The following is a 21,726-nucleotide window of genomic DNA, read 5'->3' on the forward strand; positions in this document are numbered from 1 at the left end:
TCCCGTTTTGCTGGGGGGAGGTGATGCACACCCCACTCACCACTGCACGGATCTTGCACAGCACAGAGGTTCCACTGTGACAACGGAAATAAGTGGGAGGGGAGGACTGGAAAGAGCGATAGTAAGTGGGGTGTGGCAGATGGTACCACCACTTTTTAGAGTCACGTACACTTTGAACCCATCGCTCAGTCTTAGAGGCTCAGAGGCTGCTATGGGGTGGGGTTTCATCCTGCCGGTGGAAGTTGGGGCTGGGACTTGCCCATGCGAGCAGCTCACCTCGTCCCCTGACGCAAGCAGAACCTCTTCATTTTTGCAGCAAGAGATAAGAGTCAAACAGGTCTGCTTGACACCGTGATGTGCTCTCGATGCGTGTGCACAGCCTGAGCATCAGCCAGGGCTTCAAACCTAATTGCTTTCAGTAAGTTAAGGCCATGCTTTGGGAGAAATGAGCAGTGCCCCAGGGAAGGATTGAGGCATTACAAATTCCACATTTCCTGCTGCCAAGCTACTGTTTCCTAATCCAGAGAGAAGGTATTTCAAATGACTCGTTCCCTTCAGGACACTCCTGAGTTAGGCAACTCACAGGCATGACTCTGCCAGGAACCAGTGCTGCATGAAAACGCTTCGTAAGAAACCTTGGTGGGTATGGAGCTACTCCAGCTACCTGCCGAGGTGAGAGCATCTCGTGCTGCTGTGAAGGGCAATGGCCTGGATGCTGCAAAGAGGGGTGAGTGGGAGTATGCTGGCTTGGTGGCTTTTAGGGACAATTAACCACAGATCCCTGCCCCCCAGTCAATCCCACAATACCAAGGGGGCTACCGCACATGACCTCTGCATGTCCAAGGGTGGGCCAAAGCCTTTGCACCCACCGTGCTTTGGGTCTGCTCCCCTGTGGCATGGGAGCCGGGTCTCCAGCACTGGGCAGGACCGGCTCCTTCCTACAAATCCTCCTGGTCCAAGAAGGTTCTCCCTTCCCACCATGTAGTGATTTCAGTCATGCTGCTGGCTGGTGGGGATGCAGCATGACATAATCTGACCTGTAGTCTGTAGACTGTGTACATCTATATGTATATAGACACACACACCCACACAGCCAGATGGGAGAAGCTGTCGTACCACCCCTGCAGAAAGAAATGTTACTTGAAGACACTGGCATGCAAGTTTCTGTTTTCTCACTTAGACATGTGCAACCAAACACATATCCTGTAGGTGGGAAGGTATTCTGTCAGTATTTTCCTTGTTCTCTGAAGCTGTTTTTAATATATGGATAAACTATTTTATCCCTGATTCAATATTTGCGCTATTGATTTCCTTGCCCTTACCATTTTTTTTTTGCAACCCTCTTTTGCTTTTTTTTTTCCTCGTACCTTTTCATATTGTTTGCTTTAGGTGTAGTCTGTGGATATGTGTCCACACTGCAATCAGTCAGTGTGGTCATACATGCACACTCGAAGCTAGTTCATGGGTCAGTGGCAGTAGGGTGGGTACGGCCCTGGAGTAACTGCACCCAACCCCGTTGGACCCTTTCCAAGCACACATTGCGGGCTGCAGGATCGCACGGCGGCCGGAGCGGTCCTTCTCCCCATCTTGGGTCTCTTGATGGGGTGGGATGAAGGTGCAAGGAGCGAGTTAGCAGGCTAGGGCCGTTCTGTGTGGAAAAGAGACGGTGGTGGGTTGTAACGGGGGCTGAGAAGACCGTTAAGTTGCATGGAGAAAGTAAGCCGGCAAAGCTGTTGACTGTCTCCTCTACCGCAAGAACTGGGGCCACCAGGGAAGCTAGCAAGCAGCAGCTTCAAAGCCAGAGGAGCTTCCTTCTCCTACAGCGTGTCATTCAGCTGAGGAACTCCTGCCTGTGAGATGCAGCAAACGCTGGCAGGTCCCTTGGGTTCAAAAAGGAGGCAATTTTATTTAAAAAAGCACTATTGTCTGGAAGAAGTGATGTGATAGAGATCTTTTTTATCATTTCTTACACAAAATTCTAAAGAAGTATTTTGCTGAGAAGCAGAAGTACCTTATCCTGAGTAATTTTAGTCCAGTATATAACATAATTTTCTCAACACTGGAGCATTCTTATTTTGGTGTTTCCAGTGCAACAGTTGTACCAGAGTTGAAGGTTATAGTACTGAAATCCCAAGTTCAACCTTTACATATTGTTGCTCCCTATATCTAGACTGATTTTGCAATTTTACCTCTTGCATCTCAGCCACAGAAAGAGAAAGGGATCTTGAAAAATAACCAGAGAAGGTATTTTAACATTATAGCATTTTGGCTTGCTCTTAAAGTGGCTCTGTATTTTTCCAAGGTGGCCTGGCCTAAAACCACAATTTCCTGTGACGACCACAGGAATTCTCTTTCAGGGCAGGGAAAGTGCTACACAGGAGCATTTTGCATGAGTAGGGATCACAAGGCCATAAGCTTACATTTGGTATACGTGTAGTTGTGGTCTCTGTTTTATTGTTGTCTTTGCCATCTTCAGGAGCAGACTCCCTGAATGGTGCTGGGTTGGGCACAGAGGAATATGGTTTTCATTCCTTCTGGAGGTAAATGACCAAAGCTAGTCACCTACATCCTTAACTTTAGGTCCAAACCCCCTCTTTCAAGGTTCAGTGAGAAGGAAACGATGGAAATTCTGTAATAGTTTTATTGGCATCAATCACTTCTCTGGTATTTGCCCGTGAGAAACTCATTACCAGGTAGCTGGGGCCAGACAACTTGGAATCAGTTAAGATCTGGGCTTGGCCATCTTGCATCAGCCCCTGACATCTGATTGCCTGGCACAAGTTGGCTCATGTAAGATTAGAAGAGAATCTGCCTGCTGGAAACGTGGGATGCCCTTGGGGTGTAGCTGACAGGCAACTGTCACGGTCCATGGTTGGTGTACATGAGTGAGAAGTGATCAGATCAACGCTCCTTTCAGAGTAACAGCAGCACAACATGTCAGGGTCATTACGTGGATGGGATGCGTCTCACTACTAGGAAATTCTTAATGACCAAGATACAAGCATAATGAAGTGGTGAGGGGAGGAGCAACGTAGCACCTCGAATAAGGTCCAGCTCAAAAGAGGTCAACCAGACCTTCAGCTGTTCTCCATCTGTGCGTTTTTGTTCTTTTTATCCCCTCAAAACTTCTCATACTTATCATTCCCTAGGCTGTGATTCAGGAAGGACTCAACGTGTACTAGATGGTACATGTCGGAGCAGTCGTGCTGTGGTCAGTGGAAAGTAGCTTCTCGCTGTGGTGCCCCTCAGGACCCAGACATGGGCTGTATGTGTGTGTACCTTGACGGGTGCACCCCTTGGCACCTTGGAGCAACTTTGCAGGGCAACTGGAAGGATTGGTTCACCTTTCCAGAGTAAAAAAGAAAACCTGTGTTACTTTTGATCTGTGTTTTATTTTGAATGTTACTCTGACTGGACTTATTAAAAAAAAAAAAAGACAAACCAGAAGCAATGTGAAGCCTTAGATGGTTATAAAAAATGTAGGTCAGTACATTATTATTATAAAAGGCAACTTCTCTGTAACTAGACATGAGTTCACCAGTGAATTAAACTGCAAAGCTAAGGATTGTCCTTCCTACTTGGCATCAATGGCTGTGGTCATACTCTGGAAGTTTGACTTGTTCTTGTCAATTTTGATACGCAAAATAAACAAAACCTGAGACAAAGGGCAAGCTTGTAAATGGGGAGCAGCCACTGGGGAATTCTGATTTTATTTGTTTGCATTTTATTACCTTCTTATGCCAGCTAATAAGGTGACTTACCTTGCAGCAGATAGATGCAGATAAGACTGATAGCCTCTGGTGTCTGATTTTGTAAGCTGGGAAGTGAGTCGCTGAAGTTATTGAAGTTATTCACAGGAGATTGCCTTGCCTGAAAAAAAGATATAATCTCCTGTTTCTGTTAATCGGAAGAGTATACTTTTATGAGATGGATTGAAGTGATTAACTGTTGTAACTGTCTTGGAAAAAAGATTCAAAAGGGCTGGTATTTTCCATAGCTTCAACAAGGAGGAGAGGAAAAAGCCACGCTGCTGAACCACAGCCAGCCACTCTGGCCGCTCTGGCCAGCAAAGACAAAAGGAGATTTGCCTGTAGGAAGGACAGAGATCACCTGGTGACAACATGAAACAAGCTGAAACCATGTCTTTGAAAAACGTTCCTGCAGTTTCAGTTGAAATCCCTTTTCTCAGACCTTGCCAACAACTGTCTCGGTGGGTATTACAGTTCAATGGCCTTCCCTGGCAGGGCAAGCTTGTACGAGCCAGGCGAGGAAGCTCGTGTGGGAGTGTTGTACCATACGCCAAGTTTAGCACCCTCGAATTGAGATACTACCAGTGCATAGAAAAAGATAATGGCAGCAGGCAAGACCAGCAGCTGGACAAAGTGAAAGGAGAACTGAAAGCCAGATGCTGTCTACTGGCATGAAACAAAAATTCCTGTAGACAGTGAAAAAAAGGCAACTACTTTCCAAGATGAAGGAGGTTCATGGCAGGGCAGAACCGACACTTACGTAACTTATACACTCTTTGCTTGAAGTCTAGGTTCAACATAAGGGTCAGAACGTGCACGCTGTTGAAATCAGCCTTTTGCAAAACTCTATAGGACTGGAAATGTGACTGTCCCTGGTGAATATGTGCCCTGCCTCCACCACTGACTCTCCAGCACACACCTACATAAAATTTTTTCGGGAATAGAGCATTACCAACATCAACCCATTCCTGTTTGCAAAAATCTGTAGTTTTTGCTGCAGGACTACTGTATCCACACAATTTAAGTTGCCTCCAACCAAGCATGAATGTTATATACATTATTTATATATATATACACACACCAGGTTGAGACTGGATTAGAAAGCTACTCTCAGTGCTTTCAGATAAAGTGGATCACGCTGTTGGTGCAATTAAGTGGAAACCAGTAATATACATTGTAAATGTTCAGATTACATGTATTATTGGTTATGTTATTGTACCAACATTCCACGTATACTTTACTTCATCTCATGCTGGTTCTAAACAAATATGTCTTTCACCTTCCAGGAGGAAAGAAATGCAGAGTAAAAGCAAGGCTGAAAGGTAAATTGGGGTTGTAGTGGGTTTGGTTTTTTTTTTCAATAGCAAAATATGTACTTGCCAGCACATTGTCCAGTGCTGAATGGTGAGTGATGCTCCATCTACTAAGAACGTTGGCGGTTCAGATGTTCGGACAGATGTCCCGCGAGATTATAGATGTGCGCTGAACCTTCTGTGCCCTGGGATGCGCTAGTCATGCTCTCAAGTAAGGACACCCAACGTACACCTGCCAGCAAGCAGTGACATGCCCGAAGGGTGGGATCTGCTAACTCAGCACCTAGCTTGTGCCGACATTTCGGCACCAAATGAAACAGTCCTCCTAAAGTAAATACCTAGCTACCTGAATTGATGGAGAAAAGTCGGTGCCTTTGAAGGCTTCTACAGGGACATCTTGTTTAGGGGGAACCTACATTTAGATACGCAGCCTTGCAGACTGAATCCTGCTTTGCTGGACCCTGGGCTGCTGCCATGAAGGGAGGCATTGCAGGGGCTGAGGCTGCTCCCGTGGCTGAGCGTCTCTTCACTTTCGGGTATTTGGGGACATGTTTATATCTCTTTCTGGCCACTGTGCCCATGTCACTGTTGGCCTGCGATACCAGCTCTCCGCTCCATGGAGTAGACTCATCTCTTCATTCTTTGGTCACCCCGAGGACCAGGATGACAGTGGGGCCTGTGGGGTCCAGCCACCTCCTGGGCAGAGACCTTTGGTACAGCTGTCAGCAAAGAGCAGCCAGCAAACGGCTCCTGATCCACCACATTTCTTGGTCCTCCTGGACATGGCCTGTTTCTCCTCTTTCCCAGCCAGTGCTCCCACTGGGCTATCTCCCCTGGCATCTGCCTGACCCTGTGGGGAGCAGGCCAGCACCAGGGTCCTTGGGCTTTCCAACCCACACGTGTAAATGCTGGATTTTAGCCCACATCTTAATGTGCTTCTCTCCCAAACGCAACGACAAAAAACTCATTAACTTCAAAGAAAGTTAGACTGGTCCTAATGGGGAACTCTTGTTTTCCTAAGGTTTAAATGTTTGTGGGCTGCCTTGTAAAGTTGGCCCTTGAGCTGCAGTGCCAGTAACCACCTGGATGTTAGGTCATAGGTGTATTCTTGTTACTCATCTAGCCCATGATTTTACTGTTTGTCAGTGAAGGGTCTGTCCACTTGTCATCTGATTGTGCAAATCCACCTTCCATGTGAGTCGGGATTTAAGTTTCACTGTTTTTCAGGGTCTGACTATGTGCAGAGGGAGTTGTAGCCTTTTTTTTTTTTTTTTTCCCCACAGGAACTTCCTTTTTCTAAACACCACCCCTTGGCAGTGGACCTGCTGACACCTCAGAGGAAGCCACTGATAAAAAGGGCAGCTCGTCTTCCTTCTCCATGCTCAGAAGCAAGTGGCAGAGGCTACTCAGGAGCTCAGAAGCTGCTGGCATCGAGGCACCTCGGGTCAAAACGCCAACAAGAACCATGAGTGACAACGCTGGTGAGTTTTTATCACTCAATACGATAGCCTATGCTAAATGTGCAGTTTGGCAGGTCTCCTCTGGGGACAATGGCAGCTCCAGTGGAGGTGGAGGGTTTCTTACCCCTCTAACTGCCCTGGTAGATACCTTAGGGACAGATGTTTCAGTGCCACCACTGCTCATGGGGGATAGGTTTGCTCTGACTGTGCAAATTCTGGTTTTGATGGATTGGTAAACCAACTGAAAAATGCTACTCACTTTTCATCACTTTTCATCAACCTGTAGACAACTGGCTCTATTGGTGATAATGGGAAAGAAACGCAGCTTTTCTAAACTTGTTCCGTGTCAAGGAGAAAGCAGTTTCTTTCTTTCAGGCTACTCAATCATGTAGATTATTGCTTTTTAGTGATAGCTGATACCATCTGACAGAAGTTTCAGAAAACCTGAAAAAGGGACTTATTTGGACTTGAGCTCCATCCCCTGGGCATCCTGCCTGCCCTATTGTCAGAAGATCCTGCACCTACATAGAAAGGTGCCTGAGTCACTCCTGTAGCAGCTGCTGAACCACCACCGCTGGCTGTGCTCCGGGGGGCCAGCCCAACCCCAAGATGCCCCAAACCCCCGGGGTTTGGGGCGTAGCTGAGCAGCTGTGCGTGCAGGCTGGGTGGTGCCTGCAGCGGAGCCGGGAGCAGGTCTCTACAGCCATCAGGAGGGGAAGGGTGTCCTGACAGCGCTCCGAGCCCCTCCATGTCACACCTCTGTATTCTGGGTGTGGATGAGCTGAAATTTTCCAGGAAGTCACGGACAGCAGCATCTTTGGCATGTGATCTCACGTCCCTGGGATGTGAGAGAGTTTGCTGGAGGTTGGGCAAGGATGAGGAGTAAATGCAGGTGTCCAAATTTTGCTCTCTCTTGCAAAACTACAGTTCCCATCTCACTTCCCTCCTGCCTTCTGAGCAGCCCTTATTCCCACTGAAGCCAGGCATGCTATAAATGCTCTGCTCTGTATTAATTTTTTTTTTTTTAAACCTCATGTCACCTCATCCTCATGGAAAAAAGGCCCCAGATCCTTACCATTTTTGTTCTGGGTGATTGCTGTGCTCTCAAAGCTCTGATCATCTTCCCAGGAAGGTAGCATGCAATGGGACCAGCAGGTTAGTGTAGGAAGGAGCTCTAGAAGGGATAAATCACCGAACTAGGAGATAAAATAAAAAATGCTGTCTTGAGATGTCTTCTAAAAAAAGGAAAAAAATATCTGGCAATATTTGGGTTTGCTTCTGGCCTCCCCCAGGACCGAGCACAGCCAGGGCTGCCTCTTGCAGCTCAAGCCTCCGTCCCATGAGCGGGAGCGTTCTCGGCGTGCTCAGCTCTGCTATAAATCATTAATTCCCGTGCTGACAAACCGGGGTGCCTGCAGGCAGCCGGGCACAGGGCGTGTGGACGCCTGGCCCCATGCCCCGGGCAGGAGGCAGAGCAGAAAGCCAAAAGCGGCACGCAGGGGCTGTCCAGGGAGGACAGGCTGTGGTCAAACCCCCTTGGATGCGGTGATGGGCACGCCACCAGCTCGCTCCGCGGCATTTCTTGGCGTGGGACACCGCGCTAGCCGGATCACAGGGTATCACGGCTGTGTTTGCATGGGAATAAGTGCAGTGTGACTGATGGGCAGCATCTCTGCACTGTCAGGACGTATTCCAAGGCATCTGTTCTCTGCGGTTTTTCTCTGTGCATCCTCAACACTGGTGATTTCTAGAAACATTGGATGGAAATGCAATCCCTAAGTTAGAAAATGCAGGAAGGATGGATTCCCCGGGGCTCTTTCCCAGAGCCATCCTACTCATTCAGCTCCCACATCCCACCAAAGCCCTCTCCCATCGCCAGGACTGTTTTCTGGTAGCTTCTCAGCCTGGCATAGGGGTTTCTGTCAGGAACATGGTGGAGCACCTTTGGCGGCTGGACATTTGTTAATGCTGAGAAAGGTGCACCTCCCCTTTATCCTTCTCAATAGGGTTAAGCAATTTCAGCTGAAATTTTCACACACACACACACACACCCCCCGTTGCACAAAACATCAGCCTGATGTTGGCATCTGGCAGGCAGCAAGCAAACAAAAAGCACTCAAAAATGAAATCAGTTATCGAAAGGTGATTGTCAATTTTAAGTCTATTTGCTGTACCACTGACAACTGTTATGCAATTAAGATAAATATGGTTTATATTAGTTAGTAAGAAGAAATACACGGAAGTAGTAATCTGGTGGGGATCCATGGGCGGTCAGTTCAGTTTACTCAAGACTGCGGTCGCTGCCCGGCGCAGGTGACAGTGGGAAGCGTGCCACTGATTTCAGCCTGCCCTGGACCCGGCCCTGCCTGTGGCATCTCTCATGCCACAGCACCTACCAGAAGATTTCAGCTTCTTTGATGTTAGGGATGGCTCTTGTTGATCCTCAAGTTATCACAGTTGCCTGGTACCGCGTGAATCTGTCAAGACATTTTGTGAACTAATCCCTTTAACAATTATGCCTTTGACTTGCTAATTTCTAAGTTACCATAAGCGGTTTTAAATTTCCTGACTCTCCCATATCTTTGTCTGAATCACTTACGAGCCAAGTGCTTTTAAGATATTGTTACTCCCTGCTGTTTACACGAAATTTATCCTGTAAGGATATTTAATGGGCAGGTACAAGACAGGTTAGACACTTCCAATGAAATATAGCTCTGCCACGTTCTGGCATGCTCCGGCTTTCCCTGTCACACCTGGGCAGCCTGCCAAAGCCTGACACAGTAACCCCCAAATCCCCGTCTTTATTGAAAGCTGAGGGCTTTCTTTTTGCTCAAGCTTTGCTCAAGGGCTTTCCTCTTTGCTCAAGTGTAGTGCCGGGTTGTGCCTCTCGGAGCCCCACACCCCTTTTCCCAGCCCTGTTCCTGTCCGGAGTTGCAGGAGGGGAGAGCAGCCCAGAATATGGTGATTTTAAATGATGTGTCCTATAAAATCAGCTGCTGTGCTGGGAATGAATGGGAGCGAGGCACCTGGCAGGGTCCCTTGCAGAAGTCCAAAGCTGTGCTGAAGTCAAACGGCAAAAGCACCAGTTGGCATGAAGGGGGACAGAGCTCTGCCCCCCACATTTATCATCCCCCCAGACAGGCACCATCTCCACAGCACAGCTGGCTCCCGGCCCCAGACCTTCCTTTGGTGCTTGGGTTGTAGGAGAAACCAAGTCCTTGGGAAAAAAAAAACAACAAAAAACAAACTTGCACAGATTCACATATGCAGAGTTCCATAAGAGGTTGATTAATGGCACTTGTGATATTATTTGAGACTAATTTTTGAGGGTAAAATACAAAGAATCAGTTCCAGAGTCCTGAAGAGTCACATTTCCCAGGCTCATGGCATCCCAGAGACACTGGGGATCTCAGCAATTGAGGGGAGCAAAATTTCATCACGTTCAGCTCACTTCCAGCTTGACTGTGTATGCTGCGTTTTGTAAGGAGCAATTAAAGCTACTGCTCATTATTAGTTGATAACATGAAGGATGTGTTCAATGCTAATATAAAGCTAGTCTTTGACCAGAAAGACATATCCTGAGATAAAATCCCAGCAATGAGGTTTAATTTTTAATCTGCCCTGTGTTAGCTGGGGACTACCTGGGAGCATCACCTCTGAGTGTGCCTTGGCAAGCAGGGCTTTCTTCACTTGGCTGTATTACTACTACTACTACTGCTGCTGCTGCTGCTAGTATTACTACTACTACTACTACTGTTGTTTAATATCTACAACAACAACGAAACATTTGTAATACTCAAGGAGCTGATGCACCATGCACTCAGCAAGGCACGGGCATGCAGCAAACGCAAGTTGCTGTCACAGCCTTGACTTTGACAAGGTGCCACCAGGAAAGCAGCTGAGCAGATGGGGGTGAGGAGGAGAGGTCTCAGAGACGTGGCAGGACGATGGGTGCTGCCCACAGGGATGCTGCGGTGGTCAGGACCTTTGGTGGGCTCCTGTGCAAGATGCTCAGGGGAGTGGAGCTGCCCCGCGGCAGCTGTGGGGATGGGATGCAGATGTGCTGTTCCCACTCTACTTTCAAGGGGGAAGCAAGACTTTTGCAGAAGCGAGACTTTCAGTATTGCAACAAAACTTGCAGTCATGCCATCTTGCTGGCCCATGGCAGGCTGCGGAGCTGGCTCATGGCTGCTGGCCCCCCAACCAGCTGGCAGCATGCAAGGGCAGGCAGTGGGCCAGCAGATGTGGATTTCCAAACCAGTGAGATCCCATTTGCAGACTTTTAGCTGCTGAGGAAGCAGCCCCAAGGGCGTGCGGTGGGCAGCTGCCCATGCGTGGAGGTGCTGGGATGCCAGCTGAATGCCTGGCTGCTGGCAGGGGCAGAAATCCTCACGCTACATCTACTGCTGCTGCTGCCTCCCTCAAGCTGCTCATTCCTCGCTCACCCAGGGCCACCTCAGAGGTCAAACAAACATCTTTCAGACTCCCTGGGTGGTGAGGGAGGCAGAGGCACGCCGCAGCAACCCAGGGCCAAATAGTTGGAGGACAAGGCAGATGCTTGTCCCTGCTCTGGGCAGATTGCTGCAGCACGCTCACCACCAACAACCTCCGTAACCCATCCCAGCAATATGATTCTCTCTATACTGCTATATACATATACGAAGTATTTATATTATTATATTATTAATATATTATATATAATATACTATTATTTTTATATATATATTAAAAAAAATGCAACCTGTTGTACCATCCATTATTTTTGGCAATCCTTGGTGTGATTCCTTGTGCTAGATCACTGAACACCTAGATGTTTTGATGACCCACAGGGCTCCATTAAGAAGAAGAAAACTGTCTTTGCTGAGCAATTTACCATCAACCCCCTTTTCTTTTTTCTTTCTCCCTCTCTGCTAACTACTTTGCAGGGACCGATCTGAAGGTCACTGGGATTGACTTTCTCAAGAGCGAGAACTGCCGCCAGCACCACACGGATGCATACAACATCAAGAACCTGGTGGTGCGTCGTGGGCAGCCCTTTCAGCTGCAGCTCAGCCTCAGCAGGGAACTGAAGGCTGCCGACAAGCTGTCACTGCGTTTCGGCATCGGTAAGCAGGTCCCCCCTCTGTGGCTGTCAGGCAATGTGGGAGAGTCTCGGCAGCCTCCGGCTGCCTGTTCCTGCCGCCCAGCACTGCGTGGTCATTGTGGACCTGTGCAACCCTCCCGCATCTCGTATTGGATTTGTTTCCAGGTGAAAAGCCAATGAAAATCAGGGGGACCCTGCTGTCTCTGAAGCCAAGGCAAGACCAGGACCTCGGCGGGTGGCAAATCTCCATCGTCAAGAACAGCGGCAAAGAGGTAGAACCTGTGGGCCATGCTCTCATGTGGGGCAATGCTGGAGGGCAGCAACACCAAGCCCATTGGGAGCTACAGAGAAAATCCTCATACCCCTGTCCTGCTTTCCCTTAGCCCTGTAATTTTAGGTGGGCAGCAGCCTTGCCCTGCTTAATTCATTGCTCCCCGGCTGCGCACGCAGGATGTGCCCCATCCCTCTTCCCCCACACACATCCCCGTGGCCACCACCTTCGGTGCTCGTGCTGTCCTTGTGCCATGTGTCTCAGGCCATGGTGGAGGGTTCATCATGCCGTCTCTCCTTGTCGCCTCCCCAGTGCCTGCTGTCTGTCACCAGCTCGCCCAAGGCCCCGGTGGGAAAATACACCCTGAACGTGAAGACTGGGACGAACATTTACAAGCCTGAAAACAATGCTATCTACCTTTTGTTCAATCCTTGGTGCGAAGGTGAGTGGTCCTGCAATCTGGGGTGACAACTGCTGCCAGCAGTTGTCCCTGGGAGAGCTTCTCCTTGCATTTTACCTCCTCTCTTTCCCACATATGTTGCTTTTTCTCCCTAAAACACTGCAAGCAGCATACTCACGGATCCAGCAGGAAGCTGGGCAATAGCAATGAGCCAGCTCCTCGCTGGAGAAGCCCCAGTGCTGGGTTAAGGGGCATCTCTTTGTCACCTCTGTTTGCACCTCTGTGTCACCCCTCACTGTTTCCCTGGGCCACTGCAAAGGTTAACTGAGATGACTGGGTTGGCTTAAAATCCAGATTAAAAAAAAAAAAAAGACAAAAAAAGTGTGTTGTTGGTTGGCATCGGTCCCCCAGTTCTCTCTGCTGTCTACCTAAGTCCACTAAAATGTTTGTTCAGAAAGAAGCAGTTTACTAAAATAAAACAGTGGTCATATGGCAACAGACCTACAGGAGTCTTAATGCTTAGTCTTACAGGAAATTCTTCCACAATAGGAAAAAACATCTGAGTGCTGCATGGTCATCGTTTGGTGTGAATGTTACAGACCACCAGCTGCCCTGATTTAGCTTGCCAAGGAAAATTTTGTATAGCGTGTGTGCAAACCACCTAACATCTGAGGGTCTTTCTGTTCCAGATGATGTCGTCTTCCTGGCTGATGATGCGCAGAGAAAGGAGTACGTGCTCAATGATACAGGCATCATCTATGTTGGGTCTGCATACAACATATACAATAGACCCTGGAATTTTGGGCAGGTAAAACACAGCTGTCTTGTTGGTTTTATTACCTTTATTTGCTCTTTCTCCTTCAGGCTTTTGTCTCCGACCTAAAAACAGTTTAAGTCCATGAGTAGCTCAAAGCACTTGAATAATCCTGCCAGCTTCACTGGGAGGGCTCACCTGCTTAATCTGCGTACTTAAATGTTTTCCCAGCCACAGCTTTAGAAGGGGGTTTAATCGCATGTTTATAATCAGATCATGAGACCCCTGGCAAAGGGCGTGGAAGTTGGGGATGGAGCATTTCTAGTTGAAAAGATTCCCACAAGGAGTCCTCCCTGCTCTCACGCAACACAGCAACTGTCGGTAACCAGCTCACGAGCAGTGGAGAGGGCTGACGGGGGGAAAAATACATCCGATTATTTACCTATTGCATCACAATCGGGAAAAAATAGGGGAAAAGCACCGGCGGAGATTATCATCATTCAAGTGGTGCCTTCACTGACTGCGAGGTGAACTGTTGGGTGCAGGACACAATCAGCCCGCCTTCTCAGGAAGGGTGTTCCTCCACGCTGCCTCTGAGATAACTTGAGTGGAGTGGAATGACAAACTTCTTAGGCTAGAGATAAGAGGTGGATGCCAGAGCAGGTTTATTTGCACCCTGTAGAAAGCACACGAGCACCCAAACGGAGCATCCTGCACCCTACCCAAACTTCCCCACCAAAATATATTGGAATCTGTTTGTTTGTTTGTTTGTTTGTTGGTTTTAGTTTGTTTTATAAGTCTGCAATTTCAAGCTGCAAGATACACAGCCCAGCAAAAGTGCTCATGCTGATGCCTTTTCCATGAAGGGGCCAAAGGGCATTGTCCATAGGGCTGTTCCTATCCTAATATTTATTCTGCTGTTAGGCAATGAGAATTGATATTGATATTCTGCCAAACTTTGTTGGATCGGATGTTTGACATCTCTGTGAATTGGATCTCAGGAAGCTTTATCAGCAATTGCTAATTAGGAATCTTTTGCTGTAATAATCTGCATTTATGTACTTTTTTTTTCCCCCAAGGTTCATTTTGTACCTATGTCAATAGACTGAGTACCTGTAACGCTCTTAAATTTTCATCACTCTCATGAGTAATTTGCGGGGCTGCAGGGAGATGACGTAGGTGACTTAGGACTACTCACAGGAGTAAAGATTGCTGGGGCAGGTTCCAACTGTGCTTGCAAGACACGTGAGACAGGCTTTTGTCTTCTGAGGTGGGTTTTCATTTAAGTCCTTCTTTGGAGAGAACAGCTTTGGGAAGTCCCGTAGGCTCAAGAATTCAATATCATAAGGAAGTTTAGAAGTTAGGACTAGTCAGACAGTTTCCTCCAAGTACTTAGATAGACTTTGATTGAGCAAATTCTGGTTTAGGGTGGTGTATAAAAATGTCTCCACTTCCTCTCCAAAACAGTTTGAAGAATTCATCTTGGACGCCTGCATGTATCTGCTGGATAAAAGTGATCTCAAGCTGAGCAATAGAAGGGATCCTGTGTTTGTGTCCAGAGCCATGTCTGCTTTGGTATGCCTGTCTCAGAGAAGTGCTTTGCCCCTGCAGCTTTCCCTCCTCCTTCTTACTTGCTCTTCTTTCCCCGGGGCCTTGAACATCATTTCAGGACACATCTGAAATGGGTTCCTTTGGGAAACCTCAAGGAAAGAGCCGGAGGCATTTTGGGTGGAGGGAAGAGGCGAGCAAAATACAGCATCTCCCCATCTCCAAAGCTTGCAGCTGTCCTAGTGGTTGTCCTTCCTCAGCAGCTGTGTTGGCAGGGCCAACACAAGGGTTGTGCTTTGGAGGGCAACTGCTCTCTGTGGTGGGAACATTCTTGGAGCCCTGGAACTTAAGATAACAAGATGCAGAATGCATTTTGGCTGGCCTGACCAGTGATGCCACCTCCCTCTAAATATCCAGGTGGAAGGTTTCCAACCAGGGGAGCCCCCAGCCAGCACCAGCACCTTGCTGGGTGTCACAGGGCTGTAGAGTACTTGGGGAGCCACAGGGTGGGCAGAGACCCAGGGTTTAAGCCTCATTCAGCCTCATCCCCATATTTTTCTCCTTTGCATGTGTGTGTGGCCACAGGTTAATGCCAACGATGACAACGGTGTGCTGCTGGGGAACTGGTCAGGAAAGTACAGCAATGGGACCTCCCCTATGGATTGGATTGGGAGCGTCTCAATTTTGCAGAAGTATTACAAAACAAAGAAGCCGGTCTCTTATGGTCAATGTTGGGTCTTTGCAGGAGTCCTCACTACAGGTAAACAGTGAACTTTGTCCTTTCTCTTATACCCTAATTACTGTGCTAGTAAGCCAAATTGCAATGCCTCTGAGCACTGGAGGTGGCAGGGTCTGTCATGTAAGGAGAGACTGAGGAAGCCAGGACTGTTCAGCCTGGAGAAGAGAAGGCTCAGGCGGTCTTATCCATATGTATAAATACTCGACAGGAGGGAGTGGGGCGAACAGAGCCAGGATCTTCTCAGTGGTGTCCAGTGACAGGACCAGAGGTGATGGCCACAATCTGAAACTGTTCTGTCTGTTCTGCTTTCAGCTGTGAGGGTGACAGAGCACTGGCACAGGTTGCCCAGAGAGGTTGTGGAGTCTCCATCCTCTGAGATAATCAAAAGCTTTCTGGGCACAGTCTTGGGCACCTGCTCTAGAGGACCCTGGGTGGGCAGAGGGGTCAGACAAGCTGAGGTGCCCACCAACCTGAGTGATTTTGTGACCCTGTGTTTTGTCTGTCTGTGCCACAGTCATGCGCTGCTTGGGGATCCCATCCCGCTGCGTGAGTAACTTCAACTCAGCACACGATACAGAGGAGAACCTGAGAGTTGACGTTTACCTGAATGAATTCGGAGAAAAGCTGAACTGGATGTCCCTCGACTCCGTCTGGTACTGCCAAGGGGGAGCTAAGGCTTCCCACCCCCCCACCCCCACCACTTTTCCCAGCCCCAACAGGCTTTCCTTTAACAATTTCCCTACTACTTCAAGTTTGCTGCCCAGGAGAGAGAGAAAGCCTGGGGTTTCACAGGGTTACAGACAAAGCTCCATTAAGCCTGCCCTTACTTCAGGATTAAGAGAGGAGATCATGACTCTGCTGGCTGTAATAGCTCACTCCTTTTCTTTCCAACCCAAACACACACAGGAACTTCCATGTGTGGAACGACGTCTGGATGAGGCGGGCGGATCTGCCGTCAGGGTTTGATGGCTGGCAGGCAATCGACTCAACCCCTCAGGAGCAAAGTCAAGGTAGGATTTGCCTAGAAAGGCTCTTCTGCAGCTCCCAAGGGAGGCAGGGACATTTCAAGTGAAAACCATGGTCCTCAGTCAGCAAAGCACATACTCCCCACGCACATCTTCACACACTTGGGCAGTGACATCCTAAAGCTGGAGTTCTCACTCCTGCTGTCTCAGCCCGGGATGGGAAGAACAGCATTTTTTGGCGGGTAGAAAACCAACCTTGTAGGATACCGTGGGGACATGAATGTCATTTCAGAGGTTAGAGCGCACAGCTGGAAATCAGAACTAATTTCTCTTTCCATCATCCTCTGATTTCTTTGGTGAAGTTGAGGACTCAAAGCAGTCTGAAGTAAGAGGTGCTACTGCTTTCCTCAGTAAAAATGCTTGCTGTAGAGCTTTCCTGAGCAAGTCATGAGTCCATTCATTGGTAAATGAAAAGTGAATGCCAAAATTGGTGACTACTCTCCCTGCACAGATGCGGGGAATTTGGAGGTGGGAAAGAAAACATTAAACCTCAAGGCTGTGCAGAAAATGGGGTATTGCCAGGAGATCAAACACAGGTGACTGGACTCAGTTGACTCCATCATCGAGCTGTGACTTTCAAACCTTAAAATTATTTAAGTGAGGGGAAACACATAAAAGCTCTCACCAGACTTTGGTCATCTATAAAAAAGCCCAAACAGCTATGGGATAAATGGGGGCTTTTGGAGTTCATCACTGAGTTGGAGGAGTATTTACCACTAAGAATCAACTACCATGGCCACAGATTCCTGCTTGGGTGGGTCTGAGAGTGGAACAAAAATTGGAGACTCTGTTCATATTTGGAAAAGCAAATGGTGTTGAATGCATTTTCTAGGTGTTTTCCAGTGTGGTCCATGCCCACTGAAGGCTGTCCGAGAAGGGGACGTGTATTTGCCCTTCGACAGCAAATTTGTGTATGCAGAAGTGAATGCTGACAAAGTCTACTGGGTTGTCAAGAAGGTGAACGGCAAGGACAAGTACATCAAGATTAGCACCGAGACCCAAGGCATCGGCGTGAACATAAGCACAAAGGCCGTGGGGCAGGACGAGCGGGAAGACATCACCGCGCAGTACAAGTACCCTGAAGGTGACTACCACCATCCTCTAAAGTAGTGCCAAAGAGGAGACCCCCTGACCATGGAGATCACCCCACAACACATGTGTTCTCTAGGAGAAAACTGCAGGGGTAGCTGCAGTGGCAAATCCCGTGTAAGGCCTGGAGACCTGGGGGAGGTAGCACTGCTCCTGGGCATCTTCATGCCCGCAGTGACACCTATAGGCTGCTCTTTAGGGACGGGTGCGAGCAAGCTTGCAAGCAGTGAAAGAAATGGGCAGAGTGACCAACCTAGTGGTTGGACTCACTGTTGCTTCATTTCTTTGTTCTTCTTTTGTCTTTCCATTCCCCAGAACATGTTGGAAACAAAAAAATCCCACATTCCCTCCCCACGGTTCTCGGATCCAGCCATGTTGTGCTACACTGTTAAACCCTTCCCAGTGAGGAGTGGGAAAATCTTAGCCTGAAAAATTTAAGAGCATCCATCTTCTAAAAGTGTCTCCTTCAGGAAATTCTTCCAGTCCAAAATGCTACAGTTAGAATTGTAGAATCATTTAGGTTAGAAGCAAGCTTTAAGATCAAGTCCAACCATTAACCTAGCTTGCTACTTGGGAGAAGAGACCAACACCCCCCTGGCTACAACCTCCTTTCAGGTAGTTGTAGAGAGTGAGAAGGTCTCCCCTCAGCCTCCTTTTCTCCAGGCTAGACAAGCCCAGTTCTGAGCCTCAGCCGCTCCTCATAAGACTTGTTCTCAGTTACATCTGGTGGCAGTGTAAACCAAGAGGGTCTCCTGAGCAGAGGCTGGAGATGTTCTGACATCCTCTCTGCTCAGCAGCAGAAGCATAAATAAAGGGAAGGTGCCTCTGGGTGAGGAGACTGAGATACAGCTATCACCCATCTTTTTTCTTCATCCAGGCTCTGAAGAGGAAAGGAAGTCCATGCAGAAAGCTTCCTCCTTCATACGCCCTTCCGGAATGGTACCTCGTGCACGCTTTGCTTCAGGTCTGCCTATGGATAATGTGGTCTCCAAGCCTGGGGTCCTGCAAGAGACCGTCTCCAAGACTGGGCTCCAGCTTGAGATAACCAATAAAGAAGCTCTGTATCCTGGAAATCCCCTTGAACTGGGCATCACAGTGAAGACCTCTACTCCTGGGAGCTGGACTATCAATCTTGCCGGCTCCTGCCAGCTGCAGTCCTATACTGGGAAAATTGAGGCCAACCTTGGATATGTCAAGGAGATCGTCAAGCTTGAAGGCAAATCTGGTAGGCATGGAAAGCTTGCTGTGTTCTATGGGCTATTTGCTGTGGCAGTCTGGGGTTTCACTCGAGCTGGTTCATAATAGCTCCGCTATAGGTCAGTGCGTGGCTCTGTACGGTGTGAAAAGCAGAAGTTGCCTGCCTGCTACCTACCTCTCTTGTTACTGCATTTGGGAGTCTCAGTTATAGACTGGGATCCTACCATAGCAGGGACCAAAACGTGAAGGCCTTGGTCCTGCTGCAGCTTCAACGAGATCGTTAAAAATACATCAGTGTGGGCAGACAGATATTTTCATGGTGCGAGCGAGGTGTGCTGGAACATCTCCTTCCCATCCTCACCGTGTAAGCATCAGAGATGCTACTGCAGGCTTCAGGTGCATCCATTTATGTCAGATCCCTCACAGGATTTAGATGGCTGGAAACTTCAGCCTTTTTTTGTTCTTGAACTTGCTAACCTAATGTTGATCAGCTGGTGGTGATGCTGGTGAATGTTATTTTCTGAATTCTTCGCCCAAGCAAATTTCAACTTAGTGGCTGCCTGCCTGGCTGATCCCAAGAGCTGTTTGCTGTTCATTGCATGTCTTTGAGCAACCTGGGTTGCATTTCTGATCCCCAGCAATGTGACTGAAATTTGCTAAACAAGAGACTAACGAGTGATGAATAATTAACAGCACTTGCTCATTCCAAGTGTGAGTCACTCTCACAAAAAAAATATCTTTGCTGATGGTGATTGCTGAGTGTTTTCACACATATACTGTGGCTGTCAAAATGCAGCAGGGTAGGACACAAGGGTAGCTTCATACGTTAAAAGATAAAGACAGGCTTTTTTTTTTTTTTTTTTTTTTTTTTTGTTTTCCAGAAGAAGCCAGGAAGCTTTGTGGCTAAGGCAGTATTCAGGCTCCAGTGCTGCTGACTCTGGGTCTTTTCCAAGTCACTGGAAGTTTGTCCAGGCAATTAAAAATAAAATCTGAAGTGAAAGGGAAGCAGCTAATTTTATAGCAAGTAGTGCCTCAGAGAAACCCCGGGGAACACGAGCTTAAATGTACCTAACCTCATGCTATTCTGCCTTCTCCCAAGTGCCAGGGCAGCTGGGGACGAGGGCTGCCGAGACGCTGGACATGAGCCCAAGCCGGCACTCGGCACGGTGGGGAGACGGTGTGGGCTCGGCCGCTCTCCCCACGGGCTCCACGTGCTGGGTACCACTCACTGAGCTGGGGCTTCCCCCCATGGAGCCCCCAGATCTGGCCAAAAGCAGGATGGTCTCAGCAAATATGCCTCATCCTGCACCCTGAGGCACCTGCCATGAGAGCCGAATTTGCCATCCAGTTCATGGGTATGTGGTGAAGCTCCGAGTTCTGTTTTCTTTCCCGCAGAGACACAGGTCCCTCTGAAAATTGAGCCCGACACATACATGAAGACACTGTCTTCGGTGGAAGACGAAGTGTTCATCCGTGTCACCGCCATTGCTGAGGTCCAGGGGATAGGTGACAAACTCACCAAGGAGACGACGATGAGCTTTGAGTACCCCCCCATCACTGTCCAGGTGAGGCAGCCGCCAGCCCGGGCTCCTCGGGGACAAGGGTTAAAGCCCTGCTCACTGTAACACCAAGGTGGTGTTAGCATTCCCAGGGGGATCTCCCAAACAGCTGCCTCCGGGGATACTCAGTGCCCAGCATTTTATTTGGTTATTCAACCTCTATTTAAGGCTGAAAGCAGCCATGAAATGAAGATTTCATTGCTCCATCTAAAACAGGCAGGCAGGGGCTGCTGGAGGGAAGGGGATGGAAGAGGACAGTTTGTACAGGGCCCATCTCCAACCTCACAACTCTACCTCCTGAAGGAAAAACATGTTGAGAAACCAGAGAGAGAAGAGCTGGGGAAACAGCCAGCGGGACAGAGCACATGGTGCTGTGGGAGGATGGAAAGGATATGAAGGGTTGTCCCCCACCACGCTGGTGGTGAGGAGCAAACTGGCAGCAGCTCTGGCATCCTTATTACCTCTCTGATGCCCGCCATTTGGGTTTGTTTCTCTCTTTCCTCCTCTGCCAGATGCCAGAAACAGCCAAACTGAACGAGGAGTTCTCCTGTGCCTTCATCTTCAAGAACAAGCTGAACATGCCCCTGGACAACTGCAAGCTGCGGGTGGAGGGCTTGGGCATATTTAAGATGTCAACATTTGATCAGGGGTAAGGAGATGAGCCCAGTATGAAAGGAGCATGGCAGTACTTTGCTTTGTTTCTTTTTCTTTTTTTTTTTTTTTAATTTCCTTTGAAGAAATGGTTAGGGGATTTGGAATAACAGGGCCCTTTGCAAGCTATGTTGAAAACCGCGCCATGTTTGGGGGCAGTCCACGGAGCAGATAGACCCACACAGAGGTTGGCATGCTCAGGGCATTCGGGCATGACCGGGGCTCTCCCTGTGCTCCTGCTGTGATGCCGGGCGCTGCTTGGCCAGTGTGAACACAGCTGCTCCCTTCAGAGCCAAATTTAGTGTTGCAGCAGTACAGGGAAGTCTGGGGAAGGTCCCCAGAATCGCCGGGACCACCAGCCAGCGCCACCGTGCCGAGCCCTGCTTGCTGCACGCCGGTCATGGGAGAAGGGGAAACATCCACCCTAAACAGACGCAGCAGCTATTTCTTTAGGCAAAAAGATTCAAAAGCAGCAAATAAGAACCATAACTCAGTTGGGACTATTTGTTTTTTCTTTCTCCTTAGGGATGTAAAACCTGGTAGGATCATGAAGTCTGAAATAATATGCACTCCAACGAGACTAGGAGAGAAGAAAATAGTAGCCAAGCTGACCTCGACCCAGATCAAAGGGATCTCTGTGGAGAAGGGCATCACCATCACCAAGTAGGATCGGTGCCTCAGCAGAGTGTAAATGGTGGCCTCGCTAAACATGTAGCATCGCTGCGTCTCGGGCACTTCTTGCCTCCTTGATTGCTGGATAGTAATCGCAAAGTAAAGAGCAAAAATCCCATTAAGCTAAGGGAATTAACCTGACTTAAAGGGCACAGTTATGTTGATTGCAGTTAATCGTGATTCAATAAAGGTTGATAAAATCAACTGCGTGACTAG

At 48.5% G+C, this 21,726-nt stretch overlaps 1 protein-coding gene across 1 annotated transcript; it reads left to right on the forward strand.

Annotated features, from left to right (window-relative positions):
* The first annotated feature begins 6,356 nt into the window (after positions 1 to 6,356).
* On the forward strand, positions 6,357 to 21,714 carry TGM4 (transglutaminase 4). The gene is made up of 14 exons (XM_054817024.1): positions 6,357 to 6,543; positions 11,448 to 11,627; positions 11,771 to 11,877; positions 12,189 to 12,318; positions 12,966 to 13,084; positions 14,498 to 14,605; positions 15,164 to 15,338; positions 15,832 to 15,970; positions 16,224 to 16,327; positions 17,175 to 17,426; positions 18,309 to 18,656; positions 20,024 to 20,193; positions 20,700 to 20,836; positions 21,364 to 21,714. The coding sequence occupies exons 1-14, from the start codon at positions 6,441 to 6,443 to the stop codon at positions 21,503 to 21,505; spliced, it is 2,214 nt and encodes a 737-aa protein (XP_054672999.1). The 5' UTR covers positions 6,357 to 6,440; the 3' UTR covers positions 21,506 to 21,714.
* Positions 21,715 to 21,726: the final 12 nt, after the last annotated feature.

This window comes from Grus americana, chromosome 2 (assembly GCF_028858705.1).
Source record: "Grus americana isolate bGruAme1 chromosome 2, bGruAme1.mat, whole genome shotgun sequence".
In the NCBI taxonomy this organism is placed as follows: domain Eukaryota; kingdom Metazoa; phylum Chordata; class Aves; order Gruiformes; family Gruidae; genus Grus; species Grus americana.